We start from the raw sequence: 19,023 nt of genomic DNA, 5'->3' as shown, positions 1-19,023 counted from the left end.
TGCAACACATCATTTACACAGAACATTAACACTTAGCTGTTCATTCATTTTCTACCGCTTTTTCCTCACGGGGGTGCTGGAGCCTATCCCAGCTCTCTTTGGGCAAGAGGCAGGGTACACACCCTGGACTGGTCGCCAGCCAATCACAGGGCACATATAGACAAACAACCATTCACACTCACATTCATACCTATGGACAATTTGGAGGGGCTAATTAACCTAGCATGTTTTTGGAATGTGGGAGGATGCACGCATGTACGGGGAGAACATGCAAACTCCACACAGAGATGGCCAAGGGTGGAATTGAACCCTGGTCTCCTAGCTGTGAGGTCTGCACGCTAACCACTTGACCGCTGTGCCACACTTCGCTATACTTTGTTATTATTTAGGAGTTATTGTTACAAAAAAACAAACTAGTTAGGCTTGATGGGACACTGAATACAGGAAGTGAATAAATGTATTAATGATTGATGTGAAACTTTTCAGACAAAATAAAGTCAGAGAGGCCAGGCTGAGATGGTTGGGACATGTCCAGAGAAGCCCAAAGAAAAAGAAACTTTTCAGACATGTTGAATGGTTACGCTGAAAATATGTGATATTCACGAATGTAACGTAATGTGCAATAGTAAATGCCATATTATTGTATATCATACAGTTCAGCTGACGTTGGTGTCTTGTCTTGGACCGGAAGAGGAAACTGCAATACAGGCACACGCTGCCATAAAGCAACATCGGGGGTCGAACACATTTGTAAAGCTGCTTTATAAGTCACCATTTGAATTATGAATAGTTCCACTTTGAAGAATGTGGAATTAAAAAAAACAAAGCGTCGATGACTTTATTTTGAAAGCCTCACAGAGGAAGCGCCTCAAGCTGAGATACACCGGAAGTCCACGTCAGTTCGTCGAGAGGTTCTAGAGTCTGAGCCGGATTCGGACTCTGGTCATAACACGGTTCCCTCACACGCACTTTCAATGGCGGACGAGTGCACGCGCAAGACAGTGTCTCAGATCCCGCTGCTGAAGACACACGCGGGCCCGCGAGATCGCACGCTGTGGCCGCAGCGCCTCAAGGAGGAGTACCAGGCTCTGATCCACTTCGTGGAGCAAAACAAGGCGGCAGACAACGACTGGTTCCGCCTCGAGTCCAACGCGGACGGCACGCGATGGACTGGTACGTGCTGGTTCATCCACGAGCTGCTACGCTATGAGTTCCGCTTGGAGTTCGACATTCCGGTGACGTATCCGGACACTGCGCCGGAAGTGGCGGTGCCTGAACTGGACGGAAAGACGGCCAAGATGTACCGCGGCGGAAAGATCTGCTTGACCGAACACTTCGCGCCGCTGTGGGCCCGCAACGCCCCGCGTTTCGGCCTTGCTCACCTGATGGCCCTCGGACTCGGACCGTGGCTGGCCGTGGAGGTCCCTGACTTGATCAGCAAGGGCCACGTGATCCACAAGGAGCAACAACGCAAGGTGGAATGATGTCACCGATGGCACGTGAACCCTTTCACAGGAGTGGACATTTGATATTTTTTTGGAGACATGAATAAAAGTGCTGATATCAAACACATTTGAATCTTAGCAGAATATGTACAAATATCAAAAGTGGAAGTGATGTTGAATAAAATGAAAGAATGTGGTCCATGAAACGCTGCACTCGATTGTTGGTATTCCTTGAAGATACTCCAGTGAGACTTATGTTTTTTTTCTACCTAGTTATGCATTTTTGGCCTTGTGCGACTTATACTCCAGTGCAACTTATGTATGTTTTTTTTCTACCTAGTTATGCATTTTTGGCCTTGTGCGACTTATACTCCAGTGCGACTTATGTATGTTTTGTTTGTGAGCAAAGAGTTGGTGGAAAGACCAAAAAAATACTATTGGTTGCAAAGCACCTGGTCAAATCCACATTTTATTAAAAAAAAAATAAATGAAATCAGTCAGACATCCAAAGTTTAAAAGTTCTGTCATAGGAGCACGTGGCAATCAGTTTCCCATCAGGTGACACGTCCACGCCCATCACCTGAAACACAGATGAGACGAACATGCTGAACGATTCTATTTTCCATGGATGGGAGAAAACTAGGGTGTAATGATTTGTTGATTTCTCCTCTGCGCCTCCTACCTGGCAGCATCCTTCTACCAATATATTCACTATCTCTCCTCTGGACATGTCCCAACCATCTCAGTCTGGCCTAAAGGACTTTATCTCCAAGGCCTCTAACATGTCATGTCCCTCTGATGTACTCCTTCCTGATCCTATCCATCCTAGTCACTCCCAATGAGAATCTCAGCATCCTCATCTCTGCTACCTCCAGTTCTGCTTCCGGTCTCTAGACCAAACAATATGGCTGCTCTCACCACAGTTTTGTATACCTTTCCTTTCCTTTTAGCTAAAACTCTTCTATCACATCACACCTGACACTTTTCTCCACCCGTTCCATCCTGCCTGCACAGGCTTCTTTAATTTTTTTTTTTTTTTTTTTTTTTAAAGGTGAAGGATAAAAGTATCGGTGGGGAATGAACAGCACAATGATCAATTATCATTGTTATTATTTGTTAGCGTGACAGATCCAGGTGTGGAATTATGAAGTCATGTACATCAGATGGAATCCATCAATCTTGATTGAATTCATTCATTCACCGTTAATACTCAGCAAATACAAAACATTTGCCATTGACTGTGTGTTTACAACCCCGCCTCTCGCCCAAAGACAGCTGGGATAGGCTCCAGCACCCCCGCGACCCTCGTGAGGAAAAGGCGGTAGAAAATGAATGAATGAATGTGTGTTTACATCCATCATTCATTGATATTTCACCTCCCCCCCAACCTGTCTAGTATCCAACTGGTTAAATGTTTGGCTAAAAGTTACTCGTGGATTTAAAGTGTCTGGATCTTTTTGGATGGTCTCGTTATAAATGAAGCAATCTCATCCTTGAATGTTTGGTAACACCCCAAAGACGTGAACCCCAAAGCATAGAGTTACCTTTCCCTCATGCCCTGCCAGTGTCTTCAAGGGCATCCAGCCAGGATGACTCCAGACCTTGGCCATGTTGTCGTATGCGCATGTCAGTAGGAAGTGGCCATCTGTGGCTGTGGGGGCGTACACATGTGACACAAGCATCAATGCTACTAGCAGAGCTGATCACAGACGGCTAAGGTGTGTCCATTGCTGAATTCCTCTTACGCTGAAATCTGACACCTGACAACAGGTTCTGGTGGGCAGGGACTGTGTAAAGACATTTCCTGTTCCTCAGATCCCAAACCTTACAGGTGTTGTCTCCACTTCCTGTTGCCAGATGGTAACTGAGAAGGACAAAGAAAAGCATTACGATTATATGTTTAGTAACACCAAGTACGGCTGTGATTGGCTGACCCATTAGGTGAGAAGTGCACGCTGTAGATTTCTTTCAGGTGTCCTTCAAGGAAAACGACACAGCGTCCTGTGCGAAGATCCCAAACTCTTCCAAAGGCATCCAGGCCGCTGAGGGTCAGGCGGGTTGTTCACATAGATGACAAAAATAATGAGAATTCTTATTATGATCTACCTCGCCGTGTGACTGGAGCACATCTAAACATGTCACAAACATGGCAGCCAAATAGTGAAGGTCTTTCCACATGCATGCTACAAAATCACTTCCTCTGAATTTCAATGAAATAACTAACACTTCCCCTTTAACATGATTATTCATGGATGAGAAGAACGACATTAGTGCCATATCTTTTACCAACAATTCTGACACCAAGAAAGGCAGCCCCACACAACCAAAATGGAACAAGGCATATATGCAGTACACCATAGTACTTGAAACATTTACACTCCACCTACCATTATTACAGCATGTGGTGTAGTAATGATGTACATTACTAAGGGCGTGTGTGGTATGTACATTATTAAGAGCGTGTGTGGTATAGTAATGATGTACATTATTAAAGCGTGCGTGGTGGTAATGACGTACATTATTAAGAACGTGTGTGTGGTGGTAATGATGTACATTATTAGAGCATATGTATAGTAATGATGTACATTATTAGAGCGTGTGTGGTGGTAATGATGTACATTATTAGAGCGTGTGTGGTAGTAATGATGTACATTATTAGAGCGTGTGTGGTAGTAATGGTGTACATTATTAGAGCGTGTGTGGTAGTAATGATGTACATTATTAGAGCGTGTGTGGTAGTAATGATGTACATTATTAGAGCGTGTGTGGCAATAGTAGTAGTAATAGTTACCCAGTAGCCGCCAGTGATCCATCAGGATGAAAATGGATGTCATGGACTCCTTTACTGTGACCTTCTTGATGAAGAATCTCCTCCTGAACCTCCAGATCCCAAAGACGCCAGGAATGGTCGTAGCTACAAGCACAGAAGCACATTGATAAGACTAACATCATTGACTTGTATCATGATTATTATTATTAGTACCATGTGGTTCCCAGGAACCTTCCAGATGGATGCCAGCACACCCGAGACACTCGCTCACTGTGTCCCTCGATGTCTGCCACCGGCTCGTCACTATGGCAACCACAGATACAATGTTATTGGAAATGATCATAGCTAAAACACCACTGCAGTAATTAGCAGAGTCATCCTGACAATTTACACAGTAATCTATTATTTTAATGTTTTTATTGATGATAAATAACAGTTGCATTATAGATACACAGTTTATACAGCAGTTACACTGTGTCATATTATTCATATTACTACAGTGGAACTTGGGTTAGCATAGTTACAGTGTGTCATATATTATTCATATTATTACAGTGTACCTTGAGTTAGCATAGTTACAGTGTGTCATATATTATTCATATTATTAAAGTGGAACTTGGGTTAGCATAGTTAGTGTGTGATGTATTATTACAGTGGAACTTGGGTTAGCATAGTTACAGTGTGTCATATTATTAATATTATTAAAGTGGAACTTGGGTTAGCATAGTTACAGTGTGTCATATATTATTCATATTATTAAAGTTGAACTTGGGTTAGCATAGTTAGTGTGTGATATATTACAGTGGAACTTGGGTTAGCATAGTTACAATGCGTCATATATTATTCATATTATTAAAGTGGAACTTGGGTTAGCATAGTTAGCGTGTGATATATTATTACAGTGGAACTTGGGTTAGCATTGTTACAGAGCGTCATATATTATTCATATTATTAAAGTGGAACTTGGGTTAGCATAGTTAGTGTGTGATATATTATTACAGTGGAACTTGGGTTAGCATAGTTACAGTGTGTCATATTATTACAGTGGAACTTGGGTTATGCATTCATGCATCCAGGGCTAAGATGTGTGCTGCTTTTTGCAGTTGTTGCTGTGTTGTGATAGTTGAGAAAACATTTCGTGTCAAATGAGCTGTGGTTTTAACCTTTCCAGGTTCCAAAGCTTCACTGATCCATCTGCAGCACACGAGGCCAAACTGACATCTGACTGGTCAAGAGACACGCCGGCCTGCGGACGGAAGACCACGGCTCCCACGTTGGTGTTGTGACCTTCAGGCAATCAGAGACAGAAATGGGTGGAGTCTTTTTTTTATGCGATGATGGCATCATGACAAACATGTGAGGCTCCGCCCACCTCTCAGTGTGCGAATCAGGGTGCAGTCAGGGACAGACCACAGCTTACACAAACCGCTCCTAAAAGCAACAGCTGATGTTAGTACAGCGCAAGGTCAATATGTGTGTGTGGGAGTACATGTGTGCATCACCAGGAGGCGGTGGCCAGCATTTTGGAGTCGGGGCTGAAGTGGCAGAAGCTGATTGGCCGATCGTCACCGATTTGACTGCAGAAGTTGTTCAAATTCTGAAGACGAAGAAGATATTTTGACAATAAGCCTGAAAGAGTTGATTGGAATGATGATGACAAGGATGCCTGGCTTCATGCATTGATGCTACAAAGCTAACATTTGAAGTCTCACTCTCAGACTCTTGTGCAACTCCTGTTGCCGGATGGTTCTGGCTGCCTCGCACATATCCTTCAGGGCCCGGGCCGCCTCCAAACGCCTCATCGCCCTGACAGAGAGCACACAAACACTTCCTGTGTGACTAAAATCATGGCGCCGTCAGAAAATACAAGCTAGCTTGAAGGAAGGGCAAATAAGCAGAAACTCATCTGACTTTCACAGAAGGAAGTCTAAGACTCTAAGTCTCAACAATCCAAACTCAAGTGTTGCTTTACGTTGCTGGCCAATTACCTGGGCAGAGAGTAACGGGCCAACCAAAGACGTGCATCTTTGAGGGTGACGGGGCCTTCATGGTACCACGTCTGCTGACACTGTGATTGGTCAGGGAGAAAAAAAACTTGTCACTTTCTGAAAGCACAACACCTCAACACACTCCTCTCTTGCGTGTGGCAATCAAACCTCTTCCTGCGATCGCTTGGCTCGGTCTTCATCTCTCCTGGACTTCTTCAGAGCATCTGGACCGACCACAGACAAAACGCCACGCAGCCTGAAAAGTGGCCAACATAGTTTGTCGTCACCATAAGTTGTTTTGCTGGATGATAATTGTCCTAAAAATTATTGCTGATATCACTGTCAGCACTATTTGGAGAGCAGTTTTGAAATCACTGTACCAATATGTGGCATAATGTTCCCAGTACACCAGGGGTCTCAAAGACGCGGCCCGCGCAGGACACTAGTTTGAGGCCCCCACCTTGATATGAAAGTTTAATGGTAGTGCGGCCCGCACAAGTTTGATATGGATGCTGTATGGTATCATGTACCCAGAAAAAATTATTACGTTTGATTAATGTTCATGTTAAAGGTTAAATAACTGTTAATAGTTATCCTCCCTATCCGTGTGGAAGTGGTAAGTTTTGGGCTATTTATGTTTAAAGGAAATAACTTGAAGGCTACCGTTTAGGTCGCTAGCTCTCTAGTTTGCGAGTTAGCATGTGTCTCAAGACCCTGCAGTTGCGCAATATGTTGTAAATAAAAAAAGTATAAATGTTACTATAGTCGTGTTTCGTCATGTCTACAGGGCTCTAATAATGCTTTGTTCATTTTAATCTGAAAAAAATAATTTGTCTACCCACCAACTATATGTGGTTTCTTAAGTTTTTATGACTTGCCGTTTTATTATTATATTTATTTATTACTGATTGATTTTCTTTATTCTTGATTTGTTGATTTATTTTTCATCTTATTTTGTTTTTAATTAATGCGTCCCAGTCTCACCCAGACCCGAGCTCCAGTGGCCCCCAAGTAAATTGAGCAAGAAAACCCAATTAAAATAAGTGATAGTAAGAGCAAATATATAGGGAAGCTTTTTTGGCCCAGAGTGGCAGCGGACATCAGAGTCTTTTTCAGGAGGAGATGATGTCACTAACCTCTCCCGTCGGTCAGCCGGCCCTTCTCCAAACAAGGTGATGGGCTCTCCGAGCGCTCTGAGCCCCGCCTTGACCTCTGTGTCATCTGTGGAAACTGTGATCTGTCGCGCTCGCCGCCTCCGCTCAAACTCTGCGAGCGCTTCCTGTTGTCGTTCGTTTACATGGTCCTCCAGCTCCAAGGTTTCATCTGCAGAGCATCACGGGGCAGGAATCACACCTTGCTTTAGGTGCCAAGTAGGGATGTCCCGATCACATCTTCAAAATGGGGATCTGATCCGTATTTTTGAAGATCGGATAATATGGGCCGATTCGGCTGCTGTGTCACCTTTGTAAGAAAGGGCGACACAGCAACTTGCTAGGTGTAGCAATGCACCACAAAGCTGGTTGCCACCCAAAGAGAAGGCAACGCTAGCATGCAGACATGTCTGGCGTTAGCTATGAGGCTCCCTGGCTCGTTGTGCCGGCTGTGTCATGTTTGGGGGGAGCTTCCACCGGAAGTGCTACTCTAACCGCTGGTTGTTTATAGTAGGGACCGTCAATAAATGACTATTGCGTTGATGAGACTAAAATGATAGATTGTAAATCACGCCACAAATTGATTGAGGTCATTGAACAATGTTAAATGATTAGTACATATGTACATATTACCGTAATATCTTGTTACATTCATAGATCATACTGTTTATAATTTATATAATCTGCAATAACCATACTCTAGTCACTTCATTGCAATACTGTTATTATATATTGTCACATCCATACTGTTTATAATCTGTATAATCTACAATAGCCATATTATAGTCATTTATATCCCTGTACATATCCTCACTGTATTATAGTCATAGCCTGTTATAGTTTTTTTTTTACATAGATCTGTCCATTTTTTTCTACATTTACTTACTACTAAGGTACTTATAAAATTGCACTCCTGGTCGGATGCTAACTGCATTTTGTTGCCCTGTACCAGTGACATGAGCAATAACAATAAAGTTGAATGTAATCTAATCTAATCTAGTACTACCCTAAAAGTATTTAGCAAGGCTATTTTGTCCAATTGTATCTTTTAAGCGGATGAAGGAGATTTGTTAAAAACAAACTCCATCGTTGTTCGACTGTGTAATGAGAAAGTAATTTCTTACTTTAATGCTTTGGAAAACTATTTCCATTAAATTCCCCAAATTCATGTTTATGAAAAGGTCATTATTATTACTATATATGCTATATTCAAACTCACAAGACGAGATGTTTATGTTTCCGGCCTCGATTCCCGCCTTCACTGCATCACTTCCTGTCACGAAGCCGCTCAGAGTCTCTGCGTTCAGACGCTCACGCTCTTTTTCTTCCAGGCTTCCGTAGAAAACACGGCTTTTCTTCGGGGCCGGAGCCACTTCGTCATCGTCTGACATCCTGAACCGTCTCCCGGGGGACAATAGGGAAGACTTCCGAATCAAAGCCCTGAAGAGTAGCTGCAAATGTAATACAAAAGAATCACAAAACAACGTCTAACCCTTTTCAATCACACATTCAGTTTTCTTTTGCTAATTTCTTCTCATTTGGCCTGAAAAGCGATACCGGTGAACATAGCAATATCAGTGATATCATCTCTCCCATACAGAAACTGAGCCAAAGTCTGAAAACCCGAACAGGATGAAGGCCGGCGGTCTGTTAGCGGCTAATATTAGCAATACCCAAGCGTATTAAGTAACGATGCGATTCAAATACTCCGAGTTGATGTGATATGTAGCAAACGAATGGCCAATAGGAATTACATCCAACTATTAGTAGAATTACAACTCACACTTGAAGAAGAGCAATTCACGCACCTCGTGTGGTGGTTGACCTGCTTATCACGTGACCCGGATATACCTAAGACATCCTTTTCCGGGTGGAAGGTTACTCTTCCGGTAGAAGCAGCGGTACCTCCAAAATCATCAGCGGTGAAAGCCACGGAATTCCCTTTAGACACAGTAGAACCGGGACACATTTGTCAGGTAACTTTTCACCGATCCTACTAGCATCATACAATGGAATGGTGAACCAGACAAGGTCGCCATTTTAGGGTTAGCCGCTTAGCTTAGCTTTACGTTTATCGGGTTGAACATACGTGATGTCAGATGTAAGCAAACTCAACTAAATCACCCCGCAAAGCTATCAGTTGAATTCCAACATATCTTTGAGTTGCTGAATATTACGGAAAAGTAAAACACGCATTTGTTCAAATGTTTGTCCAAGACAAGATGCTGAGGAGAAAACCGACTCGCCTGGAGCTGAAGATGGACGACACAGACGAGTTTGAGAGCATCAAGAAGGAGCTTGAGGTAACAGTTCTTCACGTTTTTATTATTCTCACACTGACCGTGGATGCCTGAAATTTCCTGTGTCTGAAATGTTAAACATAGCAATGTTACAGCACCCGTATTTTAGCAATGACAAATCTGAGTCCGTGGGGACGCCATTAAAAAAACAAGTCATATGATATCGGGGGTACTTCATCTTCAATTTCATATCGTATTCATCTTGAGTGTTCGAGAGACGGATATGGGAAGGACGTGCAGCAGGTTAGGGTGGTCAAGGATAGGAATGGAAGGGCACTGATAGATGCCAGTAGTGGGATGGGAAGATGGAAAAATTATTTTAAAGAGTTGATGAATGAGGAAATGGAGAGAGAAGAGTAGAAGAGGTGTCTGCTGTGGACCAGGAAGTAGCAAAGATTGGTAAACAGGAATTGAGAAGAGCATTGAAAAGGATGAAGAGTGGGAAGGCACTTGGTCCTGATGGTATACCTGTGGAGGTATGGAAGTTTCTAGGAGAGGTAGCAGTAGAGTTCCTGATCGGGTTGTTCAATAGGATCTTAGGTGGTGAGAAGTCTGGAGTGACAGAAGTACGTTCAAGTGGTGCAGGACATGTATGAGGACTGGAAGACAGGGGTAAGATGTGCTGGAGGTGGGACAGAAGAGTTCAAGTGGAAGTGGGACTGCATCAGGGATCAGTTCTGAGCCTCTTCTTGTTTGCTGTGGTGATGGACAGGCTGACAGATGATCTTAGACCAGAATCTCTATGGACTATGATGTTTGCAGATGACATTGGGATTTGTAGTGAGAGTAGGGAACAGGTCGAGGAGATGGTAGAAGAGTGGAGGTTTGCCCTGGAAAGGAGAGGAATGACGATTAGCCGCAGTAAGACGGGGTATATGTGTGGGAATGAGAGGGACCCAAGTGGAAGAGTGAGGTTACAAGGTGAAGAGATACAGAAGGTGGAGAATGTGAAGTACTTGGGGTCAACAGTCCAGAAGAATGGGGATAGTGAAAAGGAGGTGAACGGGTGGAGAAAAGTGTCAGGCGTGATGTGATAGAAGAATTTCAGCTAAAAATGAAAGGAAATGTATACAAAACTGTGGTGAGAGCAGCCGTGTTGTTTGGTCTAGAGACAGGAAGCAGAACTGGAGGTAGCAGAGATGATGCTGACCAATGATATCCGCACCGACTGGCATACGCAGCGCGCACGTTCACTGTCAGATGTTCTCATGCCAACGCATAGGTTTTGTAACATTGCTAGCATATTTTGTAGTCCGGTTGTACTTGCCGAAGCGCGTGGGTGGATTACAGCTTTGTCTCGACCAAAGGTACTATTTTCCCTCATAAAATCTGCTCAAACTTCTTATATTTGTAGTAAAGAAGTGCAAGAGGTATCAAGTAAAAAATTAAGTCATGCTCTATCAGAGAATTAATTCCAAATGTTGTAACATTGCTATTAGACGCCATTGTCATATAAATTGTGTGCTATAGAAAACATAGAAAATACAAGCCAGAAAGAAAATACGTGGCAAATTTATTTTCAGGCCCGGAAGCGTCAGCGCGAAGAGGCGGAATCAGGAGGTGGAGTGGGCGGGGCTTCTGTCATGGGTGTGGACGGCTGCGGGGCGGAGGCTTCGTCATCTTCAGTCGCATCGAGGGTGGAGCTTATCAACGAACGTATCGGCTACAAGCCACACCCCAAACCGGCCACCCTGCCCACACTCTTTGGAAGTTTACAGTTTTAATAACGTGTAAATATGAAAATCTACAGTGCTACTGTCACAATAGCTCCAAGGGGATTACTAACGTTATTTATGGCTGCAGTGTGATGCTCAAAGGCACATCAGTGGGGTGACTGAGGCTGCCGGGAGTTGACATTTTATTCTCATGATACATGTATCAGTAAGATCTTGTAAAAGGCTTAGTCACGTGGCACTAACATGAAAAAAAGCATTGTCAGACCGTGAGGTCGGCTGACAAGCTCCATCCTCCATCACTCAGAAGATCAAGAGAACATGGAGTGTGTGCTGACCATCTGTCAGCAAAATGTCACCCTTGAACATTTTTTTCCCAACAAATAAATAATATGTTGATTTTTCCGCTGCTCATTTTGGTTGTGGTCTGCTGGACTCAGGAATCACTAAAAACAATATAAATACCATTTTAAAAAGTCCTGATATGATATACGTTCCTTGTGATATCAAATTTCTGTCGATTGATTGACAGGATGAGGTCCCGTCCTATTGCATGTTCGGTGGCTCTAAATTGCTGTTTTTTTTTGGGATATCTCCCCATCCAAGTCATGCTTGCATGCACACCTTGGCATACTGAGCCGCTGTTTGACTGACACACTTCCTGTTCGCTGACACTGCCAGATGTGGTTGCCAGATGCTGACATACGTGTGGCATCAAGTTCTATATGTATGGCACGTTCACACGGTCTTTTTAACCTCAGTCACAAACGCATCAAAACAAGGCTGCATTTCCTGTCCAGGACGACCTCACTTCTTCTTGATGGCGGCAAAGTCTCGCTGCAGTTCCGAGAACTTGGGTCGTTCTTCCGGGTTGTACTTCCAACAACGCTGCATGACTTTGTACACGTCGTCAGGACAACGCTGAGGACACGCCATCCGGTAACCTAGTAACCAAAGCAGTTCATGTGGGGGCAGCGGCAAACCTTGAAGGTGTGTGGCTTCGGCGTGCTCACCCTTCTCCACTTGCTCTCGGGCCTGCTGGTTGGTCATCCCCGGATAAGGACACACCCCCAGACTGAAGGTTTCCCACAGGAGGATGCCGTAACTCCACACGTCGCTCTCTGAACTGTAACGACCTGCACAAGCACACGCGGGTGTCACGCTCACGTCACCAAGGTGAAATAGGGCCCAAAGGTAAGACGTTACCGTAATTGAGCGCTTCCGGTGCCGTCCATTTAATGGGAATCTGTTTGAGTCCGGATGAGGAATAAACACCGTCATCTTCCTGACGACTCATCCCAAAATCGCTGATCTTCAGCACGCTCCCCTCGCCGACCAGACAGTTCCTGGCCGCCAGGTCCCTGACACACACAGACAGGTGAGGGTCTCACCTGCTATTTTTGGAGCATGATGTCATGACGCAGCACATTCCACAATTTACCTGTGGATGCAATTCTTACTCTCCAGGTACGCCATGCCCGCGGCAGCGTCCACAGAGAAACGTACAAGCTGCTTGGTCTTCAACTCGTCTTTCTTCTTCCTCAGAAATGACAGGAAGTCTCCACCTGCCGGACACAGCGAAGGCTCAGAAAGACGCCCAAAGGCAGAGCGAGCACCACCTACCAGGAACCAGCTCCATGACGATATAGATGGGCTGCCTCTGAGTGCACACGCCAATCAGCTTGACGATATTGGAATGGTCGTACTGTTTGAGGATCCTGTACACAGCACGCACACCACATGCTCATCAGGCTTTTTTTTCCAGCGGTAAACCGAGAGCGAAGTGGCGGCTCTCACCTTGCCTCGGACAGAAAGCGGATCTTGAGTTCTGGAGGTAAATCTTCTTTGCAGGTTTTAACGGCCACGGGCGTTTTGTCACGCAGCAATGTCCCTTTGAACACCTCACCAAAGTTTCCCTGCCAGGGTGGACAGAGCAGCAGATGATGGAACACAGCGGAGACGAGAGAGGACTGAGGACAGGAAGTGAGGTCACCTTGCCCAGTAGTTCGCCCAGCACCACGTCTTCATGGTTGAGGATCCACTTTTTATCCTGCACAGACAACATGTTAATACTGCACATCTTAACATGCACTGTGCTGTGAGGCTGTGCATGTGGTTGCCTTGACGACAGGGTTGAGGAGCACCACGCCAGACTTTTTGGTGATGAGCTGCTTGGTGGAGAAGTGGTGCTCGATAAGCTGAGGGATAGTGGCGAAGCCCGTCCCCTCAAAGCGATACTGACTCTACCAGCGAGAGAGAAAGAGAGACTAGTCAAGCCACCCAGCAAACGCTGTCCAGAGTGGGTGTGGCCTATTCCACCTACGTCAGCAAACTGGATGATAAAATGTCGCCGCTGCTCGTCAGAGAACACCGATAGAACGTACTCGCCCGGTTTGCCATGGCTCTCCCTCACCAGAAAGTCACCCTGCTGTCGTAGTAGCTCCTGGGCCTCAGTACGAGGAATGGCGCCGTGGTACCACTCCTGCTCCGCCAGGGGACGCTCCGAGGACGGGATCACGTCAAAGAAGTGCTGTCGGACACAAAAGACGTGATGTCGCAGCTTCCCAGCCGTGGCAGCTGATGGGAAAGCAGCTCACCGAGGAGGACGAGCCCAACATGGCTTTTGGCGAGCGAATCATTCCGGCCAGGGAGTGTCGCAGTGTGTCAAAACGTGAACTCTTCTCCTTACTTTTATCCTGGAAAAAAACGGCCCACAAGAATGGACTTTATTTTGAAAAGCTCACTAAGCTCGGAGACAAACACAAAATATTTACAGTGGAGCCAATGGAGCGAGTGTCGTCCTCGTAGGGAAGAGCAAAAGGCGGCGGCGCTGGGGGCGGGGAGGCGGTGGTGATCTTGGTGTCCAACAGGGCCTTCTGTGACAAGAGGCGGGCTTCCGAGCCGCGCAGTGATTGGACAGTTTGACGGAGCTCGAGGAGAGACAGTTTCTGACTGAGGAGGAGGACGCAGCTAAAGACAAGAGACAGAAGGTCAACACGAAGACCAACGCGGACGCCGACTCGTAAGAGATGTGGACACCGACTCGCTCTTCCTGCCAGTGTTCTCTTGACTCCTTTGGATCTTTGAGTCCAGGTCGTCCACCAGGGCCTCTTTGGTCCTCAGGTTTTGCTGGGTCAGTGCGAGCTCCTCCGTCGCAGAGGACAACCTGAAGATATGTTAAGGCGTGAGTTAAGGCGTCCAGGACGCTGTTGAAAGGTGGGAAGAACATTAGGGGGCGTGGCCTCACATGGTCTGCAGACTGTCGGCCGTCAGTGTGTTCCAGAGGATCTCATTGGCTGGCAGATTGTCAGTTTCATCCAACACAGACGTGTCAAACTCCACACTGGCCTCTGGGATCTCTGGAGACCTGTCTCTCACACACACACATACAGTCAGCACTACAGACAGGAAAGAGAGGAGGATGTTCCTGCCATCACCATGGCAACCTGTAGGCATCGATGAAGTGCTGGTACTCTACCAGCGGGTCAATCTGCTCAACGGCTGCTGAAATCTCCTGATGGACTTTAACAACTTCCTCCGTCAGGAGACTGCTGATCTCACAGTACTCCTCCAGGATGTTCTTCCTACACACACACACACACTGATGCTGTTGTCTTGTCTTGTACAGTCAGTGTGGCCATGTCACCCACAAAGCCAGTGTCATGTCCTCCTGCATCCTCTGCAGGGCGTCCAGCAGAGCGGGCGCCGCATGCCGTCGGTGTTCTTCTTGTTGTGTCTGAGCACCGCACACCGCCACCACATACTGGTTGTGCAGGTTGTGTAACTTGGCTGTGGCTTTGTCGTAACGCTCGTGAGCACGCTCGGCCTCCCGACCTGCAACGGGTCAATGAAGCTGCTGACAGACTACTTCCTGGTGGGACGTATCCAACATAAGAGTGAAGTCCCAAACCTTTACTCAGAGCTTCTCTGTATTTCTCTTTGGCGTTGTTGGCGTCACGGCCCAGCTGCCGATAAGTGGACTTCAGCTTGTCCAGGTCGCTCCTGGTAACCTAGCAACAACAAGCAACGCTTGGTCAGTCAGTCACAATGTGTGGCGATCTCCCTGCAGACCTTGTGGTTGTGGCTTTCCAGCAGTTGATGAAGACTCTGGTAGCTCTTCTTCACGTGCTGCTTGTCTCGGATGAGTGTGGCCAGGCGGTGCAGAGGACCCGAGTTCAGGTCATCCGCGTGACTCCTCATGACGCGACTCAGCACCTCCGTCTGACGCACCACCTGTGACCAAGACTGACACGCACGCTCACGTTGTCAGCGCTGCAGCCCACGGAAATGGAGGTCCTGTGATGATGATGATGATGATCACCTTGCTGACGGTGCTGACGTAGTCTGCTGCTTCATGTTTCTCCATCTGCTGAGTCATGCTGAGCAGCAGGGCGGCATACTCTTTGTCGCTCTTCACACGCAGAGTCATGAAACGTTTGACGGCCTCCAGCACCTGGAAGAGCACATCCGGTGACTCCTCAGCACATCTTCACACTTTCAAATGGATTCTCCCTTCCAGAAATATGAGGAGGACGATATTGTCTAAATGGCAGGATGTTGGTGGGAACTACTTCTTCCTGTGCCTGAGTAAAGTGCGGAATGTGTAAGTGCAGGGCTGAGCATGTTTGGTGCAGTTTTAAGCCAGAACAACAATAAGAAGTCAGCCTGCAAGGGTCCCATTGAACCAGGAAGTGAAAAGGCAAGCGAGTCTTGGAGCGTTGAAAAGATGCATTCACGCGTGGTCACGCAGTTCACTTCCAAATGTGACAATTGTAAGTAGTTGATGATGTTAAATTTGTCAGGGCGGCACGGCGGTCTAGTGGTTAGCACGCAGACCTCACAGCTAGGATTCAAGGGTTCAATTCCACCCTCGGCCATCTCTGAGTTTGCATGTTCTCCCACATTCCAAAAACATGCTAGGTTAATTGGCCACTCCAAATTGTCCATAAGTATGAATGTGAGTGTGAATGGTTGTTTGTCTATATGTGCCCTGTGATTGGCTGGCGACCAGTCCAGGGTGTACCCCGCCTCTCGCCCAAAGACAGCCGCGACCCTCGTGACGAAAAGCGGTAGAAAATGAATGAATGGTTATTATAATAATAACATATTGTAATATATATATATATATATATATATATATATATATATATATATATATATATATATATATATATATATATATATATATAATATAATATATATAATAATAACATGTTGTGGCATAGTGGTGTCAACATTGTGGCTAAATATACCTCATGGCTATATTTATATCTGCTAAGTAAAGCTTTGTTGTTGAGACGTGCTCTTTAGCTGAAACCTGCTGATTACTAAAGATCACAAAAAGCTAGACTTCTGATTCAAGATGAGAGCCTAACCTTTCGTTTGGTATGTTCCATGTCTAGAGACCAGACAGAGCCGGAGAACACAATATGCAGTGTGTCCAAATCATCAAAAACGTCCGCTACCGAGAGGGACGACTTGACGAATGGCTGGGTTTGGATGAGCTCCTCGTGATATTGTTTAAGGCGGGTGAGCCGTGGGTGGAAGCCATTAAAAGGGACCCACAGATGAATAGGGGATGATTGTGGAAGATCCAGAAAGCTCTGTGCTGGTTATGGTGTGTAGCTGCTCTATAGGAGTCCACAACTCATACCAAGGGCCCCAACATGAGCAGCATAGGTTCCATTCAAGATTTGATATACACTTTGTCACATTTAGTCTAAATTTGAACCAAGTATCAGTAGCGCTGATATCAGCCTAAATTTGACTCGGTATCAGTATCGCTGTAAGCAGCCTAAATTTAAATCCGTATTGAATCCAAACTAAGTCAGCGGTATTGCACATCACTACCAGTGACCGCAGGCCACACCCACCTGGTGGTTATAACTTTGTCACAAGCATGATGGAGAACTAGGAGCCACTCTTAATTGGTCAAAAACATTGATCCCCGCCTGGATTTATGGCTTTCAGAGTTTCGTCATTTTGTGGTTAAGTACCATCCATCTCCTATGATGAATTTGAAACTGAATTTTTGTTGGATATGGGTTAGATTTTTTGCCATTTAATTCTTGTGTTTATGTTTCATCCATGTGTTCTGTGTACAGTGTGACTGACTGAAGAATTCATTTGGGTCTGACGTACATCACAGTCCGGGAACGGGACTCATCGTAACCACCTAGATTTCTACTCAATGACATTTTCTTCCATTTCCTATGTCAACACTTCCAAGTCAAGCTGAATCCCTTCATGCAGACAGAAGACAAACAAAGAAGGGTACCTTTAATTCCCAGTCCTGCAGCTTCAGTAGTCCCTCATGGGAATTTCTCAGATCCCGACCAAAGCCCATCATGTGTCAGGAAGTTGAACAGTCAGGAGAGGAAAGGTTGCATAATCCACCGTGGACACACAAAGACTAAATTGTCTGAAAACAAAAACAAACATAGTTAACTAATTACATTACAAAACATGACATTACAATGATATTCAATCTCAGTGTGTGGTTTAACTTCAAACTTTCCATCATTTCACTTCATCACTTTGGCTTCATTCATTTTCTCCCGCTTATCCTCACGAGGGTCGCAGGCATGCTGGAGTCTATCCCAGCTTTCTTTTGGCAAGAGGCGGGGTCCACCCTGGACTGGTCGCCAGCCAATCACAGGGCACATATAGACAAACAACTATTCCCACCACTTCAATCTTGTGCCAAACCATTCAGCCTCACCTAAATGGCCTAATCTACAGCCACACTAAGTTTAAATAGCAACATAACCTTTCAGACTTTCACATTAATGGAAAGATCAACAATTCTAAGTGTAGAAAAAATATACACAGAGCATAAAGCTCGCATTGAGTTAATGTAGACATAGCACTGGACTAGCATAGAGAAGAGCTATCACAGGGATAGCACAGGACTAGCATAGAGAAGAGCTATCACAGAGTTAGCACAGGACTAGCATAGAGAAGAGCTATCACAGAGTTAGCACAGGACTAGCATAGAGAAGGGCTATCACAGAGTTAGCACAGGACTAGCATAGTGAAGGGCTATCACAGGGATAGCCGAGGCTAGCATAGCCCATTCTAGTGAAGCTATTCTGCTAGTCTAACAATACGAACATCAAAGTAAACAATAGCGAACAAAGTCAACTGATGCAGAAAAGCAGAATGAAGCTCCGACAGCCTTGAACTTTGAGACGTTCTGTCCGTGTTTATGAGGTGATTTAGCAGTAAATGCCGACGAGGGACGGGAAGAAGGAGTGGAGGAATTCGAAGATTAAGGAGGATTTTGGCCCATTTGTGCCCACTAACCCACCGTAAGGGGTGGCTGTTGAGGGTGACACATTCGGTCACCGCGGTCCTCTGCTGTCCGCGTCTGCGCTCATCTCGTTTTTTTAAAAAACAACTATTCTTCCCCGTTTGACAGTTTCTTCACAGTTTCGTGCCCCAAACAGCTACTAGCTAAAGCTAACAGGGAGGGGCTTCCGGCGGAAACCGAAAAAAGTGAGGAGGCCGCCCATATCATCTTTTTTTTAACAAATTAGTCCGAATATTTTCTATAGTATTTACATTTAATAGCAAAATAAACAATGATTTGGTGTACAATAAAAGCAAAGTCAAATAGTAAACTCCAACATTTTGCAGTCAGATATCTTAGCCTGAATGCTTCCATCATAGCTGTCCTGTAAGATGAGTGAATAAA

At 45.4% G+C, this 19,023-nt stretch overlaps 4 protein-coding genes across 6 annotated transcripts; 2 read left to right on the top strand and 2 right to left on the bottom strand.

Moving 5' to 3' along the window:
- Positions 1 to 734: 734 nt before the first annotated feature.
- Positions 735 to 1,651, top strand: ufc1 (ubiquitin-fold modifier conjugating enzyme 1). The gene has a single exon (XM_058056097.1). The coding sequence runs from the start codon at positions 975 to 977 to the stop codon at positions 1,482 to 1,484; it is 510 nt and encodes a 169-aa protein (XP_057912080.1). The 5' UTR covers positions 735 to 974; the 3' UTR covers positions 1,485 to 1,651.
- Positions 1,652 to 1,896: 245 nt separating this feature from the next.
- prpf4 (PRP4 pre-mRNA processing factor 4 homolog (yeast)) lies at positions 1,897 to 9,338 on the bottom strand. 2 transcript variants are annotated; one of them, XM_058056095.1, is made up of 15 exons: positions 9,138 to 9,338; positions 8,574 to 8,805; positions 7,340 to 7,526; positions 6,372 to 6,459; positions 6,204 to 6,283; positions 5,928 to 6,021; positions 5,718 to 5,812; positions 5,588 to 5,646; positions 5,379 to 5,502; positions 4,429 to 4,518; positions 4,237 to 4,359; positions 3,380 to 3,487; positions 3,191 to 3,309; positions 2,990 to 3,096; positions 1,897 to 2,025 (listed from the first exon to the last, which is right to left on the bottom strand). In XM_058056095.1, exons 1-15 carry the CDS (start codon positions 9,321 to 9,323, stop codon positions 1,939 to 1,941), a joined length of 1,779 nt encoding a protein of 592 aa, XP_057912078.1. In that variant the 5' UTR covers positions 9,324 to 9,338; the 3' UTR covers positions 1,897 to 1,938. The 2 variants fall into 2 exon arrangements, with proteins under 2 accessions (XP_057912078.1, XP_057912079.1); XM_058056096.1 differs by having other exon boundaries at positions 9,163 to 9,294.
- On the top strand, positions 9,166 to 11,741 carry cdc26 (cell division cycle 26 homolog). The gene is made up of 3 exons (XM_058056098.1): positions 9,166 to 9,330; positions 9,572 to 9,657; positions 11,178 to 11,741. The coding sequence occupies exons 2-3, from the start codon at positions 9,577 to 9,579 to the stop codon at positions 11,376 to 11,378; spliced, it is 282 nt and encodes a 93-aa protein (XP_057912081.1). The 5' UTR covers positions 9,166 to 9,330; positions 9,572 to 9,576; the 3' UTR covers positions 11,379 to 11,741.
- fer (fer (fps/fes related) tyrosine kinase) lies at positions 11,151 to 18,822 on the bottom strand. Of its 2 annotated transcripts, none has more exons than XM_058056091.1 (20): positions 18,637 to 18,822; positions 17,605 to 17,748; positions 15,649 to 15,780; positions 15,399 to 15,572; positions 15,238 to 15,337; positions 14,978 to 15,161; positions 14,765 to 14,911; positions 14,575 to 14,694; positions 14,371 to 14,493; positions 14,102 to 14,297; positions 13,925 to 14,023; positions 13,651 to 13,857; positions 13,448 to 13,570; positions 13,321 to 13,377; positions 13,125 to 13,243; positions 12,951 to 13,045; positions 12,769 to 12,892; positions 12,534 to 12,688; positions 12,341 to 12,463; positions 11,151 to 12,271 (listed from the first exon to the last, which is right to left on the bottom strand). In XM_058056091.1, the coding sequence occupies exons 2-20, from the start codon at positions 17,674 to 17,676 to the stop codon at positions 12,135 to 12,137; spliced, it is 2,487 nt and encodes an 828-aa protein (XP_057912074.1). In that variant the 5' UTR covers positions 17,677 to 17,748; positions 18,637 to 18,822; the 3' UTR covers positions 11,151 to 12,134. The 2 variants fall into 2 exon arrangements, with proteins under 2 accessions (XP_057912074.1, XP_057912075.1); XM_058056092.1 differs by having other exon boundaries at positions 14,774 to 14,911.
- Between the last annotated feature and the right edge of the window lie 201 nt (positions 18,823 to 19,023).

Source organism: Doryrhamphus excisus, chromosome 19, assembly GCF_030265055.1.
Source record: "Doryrhamphus excisus isolate RoL2022-K1 chromosome 19, RoL_Dexc_1.0, whole genome shotgun sequence".
In the NCBI taxonomy this organism is placed as follows: Eukaryota; Metazoa; Chordata; class Actinopteri; order Syngnathiformes; family Syngnathidae; genus Doryrhamphus; species Doryrhamphus excisus.
Note: the sequence above shows the minus strand (reverse complement) of the source record. Positions and strands in the feature narration are given on the sequence as shown.